Source organism: Agelaius tricolor, unplaced genomic scaffold (assembly GCF_023055355.1).
Source record: "Agelaius tricolor isolate 1412-34295 unplaced genomic scaffold, bAgeTri1.0.p SCAF_24, whole genome shotgun sequence".
In the NCBI taxonomy this organism is placed as follows: domain Eukaryota; kingdom Metazoa; phylum Chordata; class Aves; order Passeriformes; family Icteridae; genus Agelaius; species Agelaius tricolor.
This window is the reverse complement of record NW_027269284.1, coordinates 9,567,066-9,580,115: the sequence shown is the minus strand read 5'-3', so window position 1 is coordinate 9,580,115 and position 13,050 is coordinate 9,567,066. Positions and strand designations below refer to the sequence as shown.

General features: G+C 39.5%; 1 protein-coding gene across 12 annotated transcripts in view; it reads left to right on the top strand.

Annotated features, from left to right (window-relative positions):
* Positions 1–12,254, top strand: part of KIAA0232 (KIAA0232 ortholog) — a 64,514-nt gene extending 52,260 nt beyond the window's left edge. For 7 of the 12 annotated variants that reach the window (XM_071447191.1, XM_071447199.1, XM_071447197.1 and 4 more), the window contains 2 exons: positions 6,043–6,124; positions 8,533–9,752. In XM_071447191.1, the coding sequence (XP_071303292.1) occupies positions 6,043–6,124; positions 8,533–8,930 (480 nt within the window). In that variant the 3' untranslated portion in view covers positions 8,931–9,752. Of the gene's footprint in view, positions 1–6,042; positions 6,125–8,532; positions 10,089–10,532 lie in introns of those variants that run through there. The other 5 variants (XM_071447203.1, XM_071447194.1, XM_071447193.1 and 2 more) reach the window with 5 other exon arrangements.
* The last annotated feature ends 796 nt before the right edge of the window (positions 12,255–13,050 follow it).

Here is a 13,050-nt window from a genome sequence, read left to right as displayed (position 1 = left end):
AGCCTGAAGTTCCTTCCAGCCCTTGTCAGATCTTCTTTCTGGATGCATAGTGCTCTGTGAGGTTGCTTATTCTCATCTTCACTTCAACCACTTATCCATTCAAGAAACTAGTAAGTGGCTGGTATATACAGTGGTACCATAGCTTATGGTAGCTCTGAGGCTTGTAAAAGGTCTTCTGGTAGTGAACAGTGTTCAGAAAGCCCTGGTATTTCATTTCATTTGAGTTCCTTAGTGCAAGAGGAAAACTTACTGCTTCCCTTGCTCAGGTCACATGATTTTGTAGGCATTTTCATAGTTTCAAAGTGATAAACCACTGAGAAGGCCAACAACCCTCTCAGCAGTCTAGACTCCAGTTTGGTTTGCAATTCAGCTCTTCCTGGGGGGCTTGGGGAGCTTGATTACCCCCTAAGCTCAGACAGCCTGGGTTAACTTGTCCCCCTCTGTCTACCATGTCTCAAGAAGGCGTGTGCACACTCCAGGCTTTTCTAAGCACCTGAGCTGGAGTCTGAAGGTAATTGACTTTTGGGCTCAAGAGCATGTATTTAAATTTCTTATTGTGCTTAAATGTCTGTAAAAGATGTGTGTGAGCTTTTTTCTTTTTAAGAGTGATATTATTTATTTTCATGAGCATTAAGCTAAATCAATATAAAATACCTAGAATTAGGACAGTCTAGGAACAACTTTTTTCATGGACACCCCACACATACATGCATGGGGGAAAAGCAGGCACTGTGGTGTGGATTTATTAGTATAGATCAATATTTGTAAAGATTTTTTTTTTAAATGAAACTTTCTGTGTTTCTATGCTTGACTTTGGACAGAAATGAAAGTCATTGTTTAACTCAGTCATCTAATGTAAAGTTTGAGTTGTGTTCTGAGGTACTTCCAGTATTTTTGCATAAATAATGGATGTGAAAATACTAATATAAACCACAGTGTAATAGTAACATATTCTGTTTTGCATCACTTAAACTTGAGTTATATATGTGCTGTGGAAACACACATCTCTAAATACTTCCTATTTATGAACAAGACTGTAGGAGAATCTGGTTCAGTTTCCTCCCTCTTACCTTCTATATTAGAGCACTTGTTTTAGAATTACAGTGTATTTTGCAGCAGGAATTTGCAAACAGCTCCTGCAGAATTTTTTCAAACATGAATGATATTTATATATCTAGCCATAAGATTAAAAAAACCTAAAATCAAATCAACAACAAAATGAAACCAACAAAACAATTTTTTTTAAAAGTCCAAACCAAACAACTTCTACAAAAAACCACCAGCACATGCCACCCAAACAACTACATAAGACCCCACAAACACAGCTCCCTTGCCCCATCAAAGTACAGTCCTTTTTCTTCTGAGTAAATGCTCCTGCTGTTTAGCTGTGGAGTCATGGGTAAGTACACAGTCTGCACCAGTTAATGGCCTGTGAATATACCAACACTGCATCTCCTGTCAACACATTTTATATGGGCTCCAATCCAGCAGGTGTGCTTAAAGAATGCTCCTCCTGTCTGGTCCTTGAGATAAATAAAAGGACCTCTGGGGTTTTAAGGTCTGAACATGCCTGAGACACTGGTTTTGGAGATGAGGAAATTCTACTGACAAAAACTGTGTTTGTGTATCTCATGACTGAATTGGCCTTGAATATGGTGAGGTTCTGTGCTGGAGTGGAGTAGTGCAGTGGAAGTGCATAACCCCGTTAGAAAGGGCTGTCAGGAGAGGAAGGGAAGAGGGGTGATTTATAAACATTGGTTCTGAGGTCAGCAGGGTAGAAGGTAAACAGTCATAAATCCAGGTAGTGGTAGGTGGGAGACAAAATTTGGAGGTATCTACTGTGTGCCTTAAAATCAGGGAAATCAAGTGGAGAAAGAGCATGTAGAGTCATCCACATGCAAAGCAAAGGACTGACTGTAAACAGTGAGTAATTTGAGGGTTACCTAAGACAGGACTGGGCCAGATAGTCCTTGGTAAGTGCTGATCATGGCAGGTGATGAAAACACCTACAAAGACTCTTAAGCTCTAACCTTCTAATTATGAGAACATTATTTTGCAAAGATATTGAAGGGATTGTATGAAAGGACTTTAAAAAGATAAGAAAAGAGTTCACAATAGTAGTTTAAAAATCATGAGGGAAAAACCCCAAGGTTTAAACAAAGCAAGTAAAAAAGATTTGGTACACCTGAAAGTTCTAGAAGTAAATCAGAAACAGAAAGATGACAGAAAGATATTTGATAAACAGAACTAGCAAGCTTGGAAAGCTATGAAAATGTAATATCCACAGTATTGATTAGTGCATCTATTGTCACTGTTAATGAAAATACAGATATTACAATATTTCAGTTAGTCACTGCAGTATTAACCTGAGTATCACAAAGAGCAGCAACTAATTTCAGAAAAGCCTACTAGAATACTTGTTTAAAAACACATGGAAGATAGAAAATATATAAAGAAGCAAATCTTGTTTTTAAAGAGGAAAATGGAACTCAGGGAAAATGGAACCAATGACCCTCTTAAATTGCCTAAACTGTACTTTAAACTGCAAATGGCCCAAATGTGTCAGTAACAGGAAGTTTCCAAGTATTAGTTTAGGAGAAAGATTGCACTCTCAAAATAACAGTCAATGGCTTACTAGAGGACAACAGAGATGATTTTTTTTTTAGTATGTGGCATGTTTATGAAAATCCCTGATAATAACAAACTGGGAAGTTCTGCAGGTACACTGGAAGACGGGATTAGAATCAAAAAGTTTTTAAATCTGAATAGTATCTGAAACATAAAATGCAATACTGCTGGGTCAACTAAAATTTCTACAGAAAATAATAACCCTCTTTACAAACACTGTGGGAGGAGTGACAGGTGAGGAAGTGATGTGAAACAGAAAAGCATTTTCAAATACATCATAGTTGAGTGTATATCAGGAATGATATACTGCAAAAGACAGCAACATGGAGATCCTTGAACAGGAATACCCTTCTGTAAGAGCAGAGTTGCTCTGCTGAAGTACTGGGCTCCTTGTATGAGGAAGGATGTCTTGAGGAGAAAACACAAAGGTCACTACTTAGGAAAACAGAGTGAAGGAACTGGGGGTGTTTCTTCTCAAATAAGGGAGACTCTGAGCAGAGGCAGCAGTTTTGCAGAAGCCATAGAGGAGATAAGGGAAAAGCTATGCTCTCTGTAGGCTCCAGTAAACACAAAGGAACTGGATGTGATTACCTTAAATCACACTAAAGGAAATTGAGGAATAAGAATTGTAACCAGACAAGGAGCATACTGTAAGGCTCAGTTATTTTTTAGGGAAGAAGTGGAAATTCTGCCTTGATGAGACTGAACGTAAGAATCGTACATTGTAGTTGATTCCAGCTTTGTGCAAGAGTAGAGGCTAGATTATCTCATAGAGTCCTTTCCACATATATTTTCAGTAAAATTCAGCAATGAGGTTACTGCCAAATAGGTTTTAAGAATATAAAGTCTAGACTCAGCTCCCTTTGTTCATTTGTGACTGGCTTCTTGAGCCAAGTGTATCTTCACTGGGTGGCTGATGAACTAAAATTAGGGCCTCATCTTTTGGAATGGGAGTCAATGGGTTCATTGCTGCTTAGGCTTCTGAATTATTCATGTGTTGTATTCTTCCTGATAGTAAGGGCTTGCAGAGCAGGTTCAAAGAAATATTTGCTTACAGATTAATATGATTTTTTTCTGTCAGTTGTAACACTTCTGATAATATTCATTCAGACCATACTGAGGCTTTAGTGCTTATTCTGTTCACATTCTTCAAGCCTTTTGTTACCCTTTTCAGCCATGTGTTCTGAAGCAGTACAGCTGGTCAGTGATGGTGTTTTCAAATTAGTATCTAATAGTCTGGGAGAAGTTACTCTCAGTTACTCTATGCCTAGCTTTAAAACCAGAAAGGAAACCCATTAGTTTTCTCTCTGACCTGCAGCAAAACTGGGATTCAAACAGTATTGTAGCTGGTTTTGCCTTGCTGTCTATGAGTTTAACTTAAGAATAAAGTAAAATGAATATGAATGGTTTCAGAGAGGAGAGACTTCCAGTCATAATATTTATTATCACCATTCTAAATAATAGTAGCTATTTAGATGGTTAGTTGGAAAACTTAGTAAAACTTTTCATAAAACACTGGAAGTGTATAGGAGTACGTGTGAAAGAGGAGGAGAAGGAGACATAAATTGAAAATCCTGTTTTCAAAAGGAAAGATTGCCAACAAAGGAAGGTAGACTTGTGCTATTTGGGAGTAGGTATTTTGTATTTCCTGATTGGGAGTGTCTCTTTGATTCACAGGAAATTTCACAATGTGAGACTGCATTTCTAGGAAACACTTAAGCAACTGTAGGAAAAAACTTTTCTTCTGCAAATGTATGAAATGGACATTAAAAGTGTCCTCTATCCCCTCCCAAACAGAAATTCAGCAATGAGCTGGGAGCTCTCTGTGACCTGCCCCAGCTCTCCAGGTGTCAGGGTGTGATGGAAGCACAGGGGGGCTGAAGCAGCCACTGCTGGTTCAGCCATGGAGCCATCCCAGAGCAGGGGCTGAGCTCTGCTGCTGCCTGAGCCTCGGAAGCAAAGCTGCTGCAGCTCCTTGTGCCCTGCCAGACTGATGCTGGCTTTGCCAGTACCTGCTGGGGTTCATGCAGCTTATCCCATGTGCAGGTGTGACAGCAGCAGGGGAGAGACTTTGAAGTTAATAATACATTGTGCCTGTGGAGTTTAGATGCCTCTATCTATAATCAGCACAGAGTGTGGCTTCCATGATTGAATGTATTTGTAAATGCACATATTTCTTACTATGTCCTGCTTATACCCTTGAGCTGCTGCTTTTTTTTTTTTTTTTAATGTTAAAAAAAGACACCAACTGATGGTTTAAGTTCCTAAGAATTTTTTTTTCTGGAATTAAGGGTTTGAATTTTTGGAGGGTGGTTCCAAAAAGACTGTTCCTGGGTCTTATGACAGGAAACCAGCATGGATAAGTTCAAGTAAGTTGAATCTAGGACGTGTCTCTAAATACAGCACTCTTGAGTCACTCCTTTGGTTTGAGAGGGGCTTCTCTTTATTAAGGAGGGAGTGTTTGTCAGTTTAAGTTCTATGGGTGTGTAGTTCTACAGCAGGTTAAGGAGGAACAAAAGGATGCTTATTAATCTTGCATGTTTAAACATTCTCAAGTTTACTGAGGAGGAAGCTGGCTAGAAAGTCAGTGTTGAAGCTCATTTGTTAATGTTTGTTGTAGGCATTTGCACTGTTGTTTTTTGAATCATTCTAATATCTATAGAGGATGTTACAAGGTGGCATAATCTTTTGAATGCTAATGGGGTTACCTGAGGGACAGCAGTGAAACTGGGGGCATGTGTGTTGTGACAAGCCCTTGCTATTTTAGCCATGTCCATCAATGTCATAAGGAAAGGCCTCTGGTAAAATTAAACTAGCATTAAAATATGGGGAAAGGGAGAGAATTTTGGCAGTCTTAGTGAATGGATTACTTCTACCATAAAGACAAATCATTGATCATCCTCATAACCTGTTTTTCCTCATGTTGACACATAATTCTCTAATTTTGTGTTTTTCCATTGAGTAATGGTTCTGCCAATTCATCCTCCCAAACTTTAAACATGAAATTTTGCCAATTTTTGTCCTCTGTCTTCTCTGTCTTGTGTTACAATGAAATGTTTGTCATGTTGGCTAACATTTCACCGTACTTCTATCTCTTGGGTAGCTCTCTCTAGATTATAAAGTGTAGGGCTGGAATTAAAATTTTTTTCTGTATTTGTGTAACTCTGCATGGGCAAAGTCTGAGCCCCAGCATGGAGCTCATATTGGCTGTAAGAGTTCAGAGAATGGATGTTCCACTGTAGTTTGACAATCATTACCCATTAATGTTACAACTTGAGCAGTGTGAGCTGTAAGACTTAGGAAAATTCATTGTAATACCAGAATTTCCTCCTCTACATGTAAGTATATTATTTGTGGCAAAATGAAATGTGATTATTTTCTAAACACTTTCCTATATTGAATACTAATCTGCAGAAAATGAGTGGCAGCCAGGAAAAGCAATGCTGGTGGGAAAAGGCGCTCTATTCTCCCCTTTTTCCTGCATCACAGTGTGAAGGTAAGCACCTCTGCCTGTTAGAACTAACCTTCTGTTGCACCCATATTAGAATGAAATGCTCCTTGTTATGGATTAGAATTGCTGCAGATGAATTGGATTTACTGTCTGTATTTTAAAAACGCCCACCAGTAAGCTTCCACAAAAAATCTCTCATCTGAGAGAGAACTGGGATGCTTCAGTTGCACTTGTAGTAGATCTCTAGCATGATTCTAAATTGGTTTTAAAAGAAAGTGGTTTTTAAATAATCTTAACATTTACACATATTTACTTAATTCCAAAGCCTGCAATTAAATAAACAGGAAATCTCTGATTATGAAAACACTTTATTACATTTTTTTAATGTTTCATCCTGAAAAATACTTCTTAGGTAGATAAGTCTATAACAATGTGAAAACACGATGATTATCTTTTATGGGTGTGCATAAATAACGTGCCAGTTATTCAGTGAATGTGTGGAATCTCTTTGAGGCTGGGAAGGAGATGGATTTGCCACTTGCCCACTCCTTTTACACTGACAGACTGGGAATTTTTCTGTCTTGCACAGAGAGCAAGTCCAGTCTTAGTAGGCAGGCTCCTCGTGACCAGAAGCAGGTGTGCTTCCAGCACTCCCAGGAATCCCTAGCTTCTGACAACTGACTCCAGCCCTGGTTTTCAGTAGACCGGCAAGAATCCCCACAGCTTTTTTTGCCCACATACCAATTCACCTTTTCTGTCTCCAAAGCAAGAAGCTAAACTAGACCATTCTGAATTGGTATCCTGCATTGACAGGATCTCTGGTGCTTTCTGTTAGTACAGGCTCAGGGTGAGAAAGTTTTGATTTGAGCCCTGGTTCCTTAGTAGTTTGAAAGTAGATTAGTCAGTTATTATTTTTGAAGCACACCTTTAAGCGCAGCCAACTAAAACTGTGTTCTTGGTTCCAGAACAGCCTTACTTTGGTGTTTAGGACAGTTTGGGTGACTTCCAAGAACATCTTAACTTTTACTTCACTCCCAGCTGTAGAAGTGTGCCCAGTGCAGGAGCAGTTGGGCGCTCAGAGCTGCCGTCAGTCTTCCCACAGGGGGATCGGGGTCCCCCGCAAAGCCGCGGCGCCGGGGCTGCCCCCTGGCGGCCAGCGCGCCTGAGCCCAGGAGCTGCTGATGCAGAGCCAGGGACAGCGCCATGTCTGTCAGGGACAGCGCCGTGTCTGTCAGGGACAGCGCCGTGTCAGGGACAGCGCCATGTCTGTCAGGGACAACACCGTGTCAGGGACAGGGCCGTGTCTGTCAGGGACAGCGCCGTGTCTGTCAGGGACAACACCGTGTCAGGGACAGCGCCGTGTCTGTCAGGGACAGCGCCATGTCTGTCAGGGACAACACCGTGTCAGGGACAGGGCCGTGTCTGTCAGGGACAACACCGTGTCAGGGACAGGGCCGTGTCTGTCAGGGACAACACCGTGTCAGGGACAGGGCCGTGTCTGTCAGGGACAACACCGTGTCTGTCAGGGACAACACCGTGTCAGGGACAACACCGTGTCTGTCAGGGACAGCACCGTGTCTGTCAGGGACAACACCGTGTGTGTCAGGGACAGCGCTGTGTCTGTCAGGGACAGGGCCGTGTCAGGGACAGGGCCGTGTCTGTCAGGGACAACACCGTGTCTGTCAAGGACAACACCGTGTCTGTCAAGGACAACACCATGTCTGTCAAGGACAACACCATGTCTGTCAGGGACAACACCATGTCTGTCAGGGACAGCGCCGTGTCTGTCAGGGACAGCAGAGCCACGGTTTGCTCTATGCGACTCAGTTTTTAAACAAGCCCGGGACTTGATCCTCACAGCTGACATTACTCTTCCACAAACCTTTTTCTGTATCCAGTTTTCAGTATGGGTACTTTTTATATGTGGGTGTTGATGCATGTGGTCCATATGTATCTATCTACATGATAGATGTTGATATTATATATACAAGTTTACTCTGGTAAGTAGAAATCATAGCCATTCACATCAATTGGGGTTCTTGAGTTTCAGTGAGGAGCAGGCTACTGTTTCAGTCTATACAGTATGGGTATAGAAATAGGAGTGATGTGGAACACAATGCAATATCAGAATTGAAAAATGTACTGAACCATTTATCATAAAAAAAACTCGTTCTTTGGTATTTTAGGTGTTTCCCTTAACTAAGTAGCTTCTTCTTTTACTATTAGTTATTCAGGTAGGATTTGATGAAGTTTCCATGAGGTATTATGGTGATTTCTTTATGGGTGTCAGACCATAAAAACCCCCACAAGCACAGAGTTTACATGGCATAGAGTGTGAATTCCAAGAATACATCTCTGGATGCTGAAATTTATGGTAAATGTAAATAACAGTGTTCCTCAATTCTGTTTTTTCTTCCTTTGCATCTGAAACACCCCCACAAAAACAATATAAGAGTGCTATACAAATGCCAAGGGAGAGAATGGTGTAGGAGAACTTGCAGATGTAAAGGAAGTATCCAATGATGATGAACATCATTTAGATTTTAATATGGTAAGTTTCTCAATGGTTTGGGGGAGAAAGTTTTTTTCTTATTTTATAAGGGTGGGTTACTGCATCTTTCCTTTCATCACAGTTCTCAGTCTACCCTCAAATGAAATTCCTGCAAGAACCTTCAAAAGCTTCTCTTCTCTTACTTTGTTTTTTAACCTCCTCTGCATCTTGAGCATCTTTCTAAAAGTTCCTCAGGGTGTTGTACTTTGGGGAGTACAACCCTTTGTACAAACAGCTGTACTTCCAGTAGATAAGCAAAGCCAGTTTCCTTTGGGAATGCTTGCCATTTGCTTGTCATGAGTGTTAAACATGAGTCTTCTTTTCCTTCAACTTCTAATTTCAGTAAGTGTAGAGTGAGCTGAAGTGCACTATGAGGGCAGAAAGGACCGGCAAATAAAGACATAAAGATAATATATGCTGAATACTGTCCTCATTACAAGCAAAAAAAGTCTGTTTTTTTCTCTAGGGAAAAAAATTCATGTATACATGTGTTTATTGATATAACTTTAAACTTCAGAGTGATGATAGTGCTTAGTTTAACATTGTGACATGCTTGCTATGGCTTTACTCATTCAGATGAAAATATATTTAAAATACATTTGCTTGAAGTTTAGTCAGATCTGTGCTGTGTTTTCCTACTATTTAATACTTACTATCAAGTTTTGGAGATAACTTTTACAGTAATTTTTCTAACATGAACTGTGATAAAGATACATCCTGAGTTCACTTTTGATTCTCTTGCTGTGTTATGCAAATCCTAAAATTAAGGAATAGGAAAAAATAATAAAAGCACCACCTTTTTTCCCTGCTGTTCTGCAGTCCTTTCTACATAGTGGACTAAGTCAGGAATGAGGAGGACTTGCCCTGTAATCGTGGCATCTCTCTTGGACAACTAAAAATCCATATAACCTCCCAGCCCAGAGAAAAGCAAGCATGTTCTTTATTGTTCCCCATCAACACTGTCAGTTTAAATCCTTAGGTTTCTTCTGTTTATGAAGCAAGATGTGCAGATGATTTAAATGCTGAGGCAAAACCAAATGGCTTCAGGAAGAAGATCTACTCCAGTGATAGCTCCAGCTCTGAAGACACAGCTTCAGAAGGTGGAAGCGAATGGGCTGATCCATGTGAGGAGGAGCTTTTTTCTCGAACTCAACTGTAAAAACTGCAGAGTAGAGCAGATGATTGAAAAGTAACATAAGATGGAAAACTATCTTTCTTGAGGGTCTGTAGCTCTAAAACAACAACTTGAGTTTCCTCTTCAGTTAATGGATTCAGATGTGTATTTATCTTTCTCTTCTTGCTTATTTTATAGATGAGGACACAGCTGTCCTGTTGAAGATTTTTTTTCCCAAAAAATACTGTTAAATTCTTGGCTATTTGAACTAGACTAGATTGTGTTGTCAAATCAAGAATGGATGTGCATGTGCTTGTCTTAGTAGTACCACTGCTTTTTTGCATCTTAATTGCAGTTATTTTCTTTCGTAACTGTAGCCCTACCACTATTACGATCTTCTTAGCATCGCAGTGTCTACAACTACTTCTGCTATTCAGAGACTTCAGCTTTCTGCACATTAGGCTTTGTTCTTTAAGAACTGGGAGATAAATACTTAACACTGTAATCTATCAGTGCCTTTCTGAATGCAGGAGAAAAGCATGAATGACTTGTCCAGTCTTCATTCAGTAAATCTCATAACTTTGAAGTAGGAACAACAGGGTTGTGCTTTAGAGACTTACAGAAACTGTGTTTTCTATCCTATGATTCCCCCCTCCCACAAACCAACACTGAGGATACCATGGTTTGTATTTTTGCTAACTGGAGAAGCCAAGGATTTTTTTGTAGGTATGGAGGCAATGTGGGTTTTATTTTTTTCCTTTTTTTCTTTTTTTTTTTGTCCTTTTTAGCAATTTGCCAATGTGGGGCAGAAGTTCAAAAAGTAACACCAAAAATAATAAACCACTGGGGTGACGTGTGGATTGTTGTGAATTTTGTTAATGAGTAATGAGAATGTTGTCTTGTTGCAGATGAAGGCATTCATGTAACCTGCAAAAGCATCCTGTAACTGAACTTGAGCCTGAATGACTGAAACTCTCTAAAATGCTCAGTGTTCAATGTTTTAAATGCAAAGGGTCAGTGCTTCACTTGAAAGAAATCCTGTGGCTGCTGCAGTTAGCTGCTGTTGTGGCTGTAATTTAGTAAATCTCGTAGTTCATTTTGTGTTTCTGAGAGAATGTGTGGGGCAAGTTATGTGTGTGGTGGGTGGGGGTAGGGAAGGTGATGACTTACAACATACGTGTGTGATTGCAGTAGTGATTGTTGCTTTATGTGACTTGCTTTTAAATTTTCTTTTGTTAACTTAGAAAGTCAATACATTGTCAAGTTGCATCTGTACAAGACTATCAACTCCTTCTGCTTTTAACACATTATGCAAAATGTATAAACCAGGAGGAGCAATATTTGCAAAACTAAACATTCTGAGTTTTTAACAACTCCTAGTTTAAAAAATGACAACAACTAACTAGTCTACACGATCGCAGCATGTCTATAACACCAGGAAGTGCAGAAAGTCCAATACTGACTTGAAAAACTTCACCATTATTTTTGACAGGCAATAAACCTCACAAGAAACATAGCTGTTTGAAATGTGAGCTGAACTGCCTTTGAAATATGTTCTGCGCTAGAAATGCTTTCTGAGTAACTGGGTTTTGTTGCCTTTATTCAATTGACAGTGTAAGAATTGAAATACATGGTTGGGAAACCATGCCGGTCTTCGTGCAACGCTTTTGGTGAGATCCTTACTAAAACTGGCTTGGTTGCCCTTATCCAAGGACTTTCTTTTGGTCCTCCTCTTAGACTATGTTTTAGGGTTTGTATTCATACAGCAAATCTTTTGACACTTTACAGTTTCTTTTCTTAATTTATTTGCAGACTTTGAATAGATTTTATATATTTTACTTTCTTCTGGAGCTTCCTTGAGAGGTTGTTTAGCACCTGCACTGAAACTAGTTAACTGTAACATGAAAGGAAAAAAGAACTTTACACACAAATTCTTCAAATCACTGCAGTGAAGAATGGAATAGAATTCATTTGAGAACAGGAAGTGACCAAGTGGACATATTTCAAACACAAACTTCAGCTCAGTTAATTCTGGCTAGAGCTTCTTCCTTGGTAAGAAAGGGCTCAAAAGTAACAAAGGTGTTGCTCATAGTTACACTGTGGCATGTAATGATCCCAGCACCTTTGGGGAAAATAAAATCCTATCTTGAGCTTGGGCAATAACAAATTGTCTTTACTCGTTTTCATAGTTTAATGGCTAAAGCTCTAAGGCTTTCAGTGAGAGTTGAAGTGTGGTTTTTAGTTTTTCTATATGGATAGAAACACACACCAACAACAATAACAACGACGAGAGCATTAAAGGTTGGCATACGCTGAACCGCACTGTGGGATGAAGCGCATTGCATATCCATAGCATTGAAGTATCAGTTTTCCATTCCTGGGCTGAAATTTGTTTCTACTTTTTGCTTCAAGTGGTTGTATTGTTCTGATTTCACGTACACCAGAGTAACTGATTTTGTTTTCTTGTGGAGTTACTTAACACCGAATAAAAATATAAAAGGACAATTGGATGGTGTGTGTGTGTGTGTCTTCATTTTCTTCGGCTAATGTGTATAGTATAGATACAACATGCAGTTAAGCATTAAATATTCTGGAGAAATGGCATGACATACCTAATTTGGGAGTCCTTTTCATTGCTGTAATTCATGTTTAGAAAACAGGAGACCTTTTAAAAAAAATCAAACCCAAGCAAACCCAGACCCTCTCTCACATAACGGTTACAGAACTGGTAATGTAATACGGGGATCTAACCCAGCAGATTTCTATTTCTGCTTTTAATTTGTGTTCAGCCATCAAGTAACCAGTATCTCACTAATTCCATGGCTGCACCTCCTTTCAGAGAAAGGAAAAAAAGCCCCAACAGGTCACATTCTACTTGGTGGAGCCTTGTGCATTTTGGTGCTGTAAGTCTGCAGGCAGGGTAACCTGGGATTGTGTGCAGAATGAGTTCTGCTGAATTAAGAGTTCAGTGAAAACAACACAGAAACACACACTGGGAAATAATGGAAGTCCCTCTGTAAGGTCCTTGGGTGAATACTTTTGTTCAAACTTGGTCATTGAAACTTTAAAAGGCATATGTTATTTTCAATTATTTTTCAATTATTTCTTAAATACAGCAGAAGTAGTATATTATCATTGCATTTATAGAAGATACTTGATAAAAGAACTACATTTCATCAGTCAGGCTTTTCAATTCCTGTATCTGAATTAATATTAAATACACATATTGTAAAGAATTTGTTTCCAGTGTAAACAATGCTTCTGTCATGCAAAAACTGCCACTGTATAGTCCTAGAGCAAGTGCAT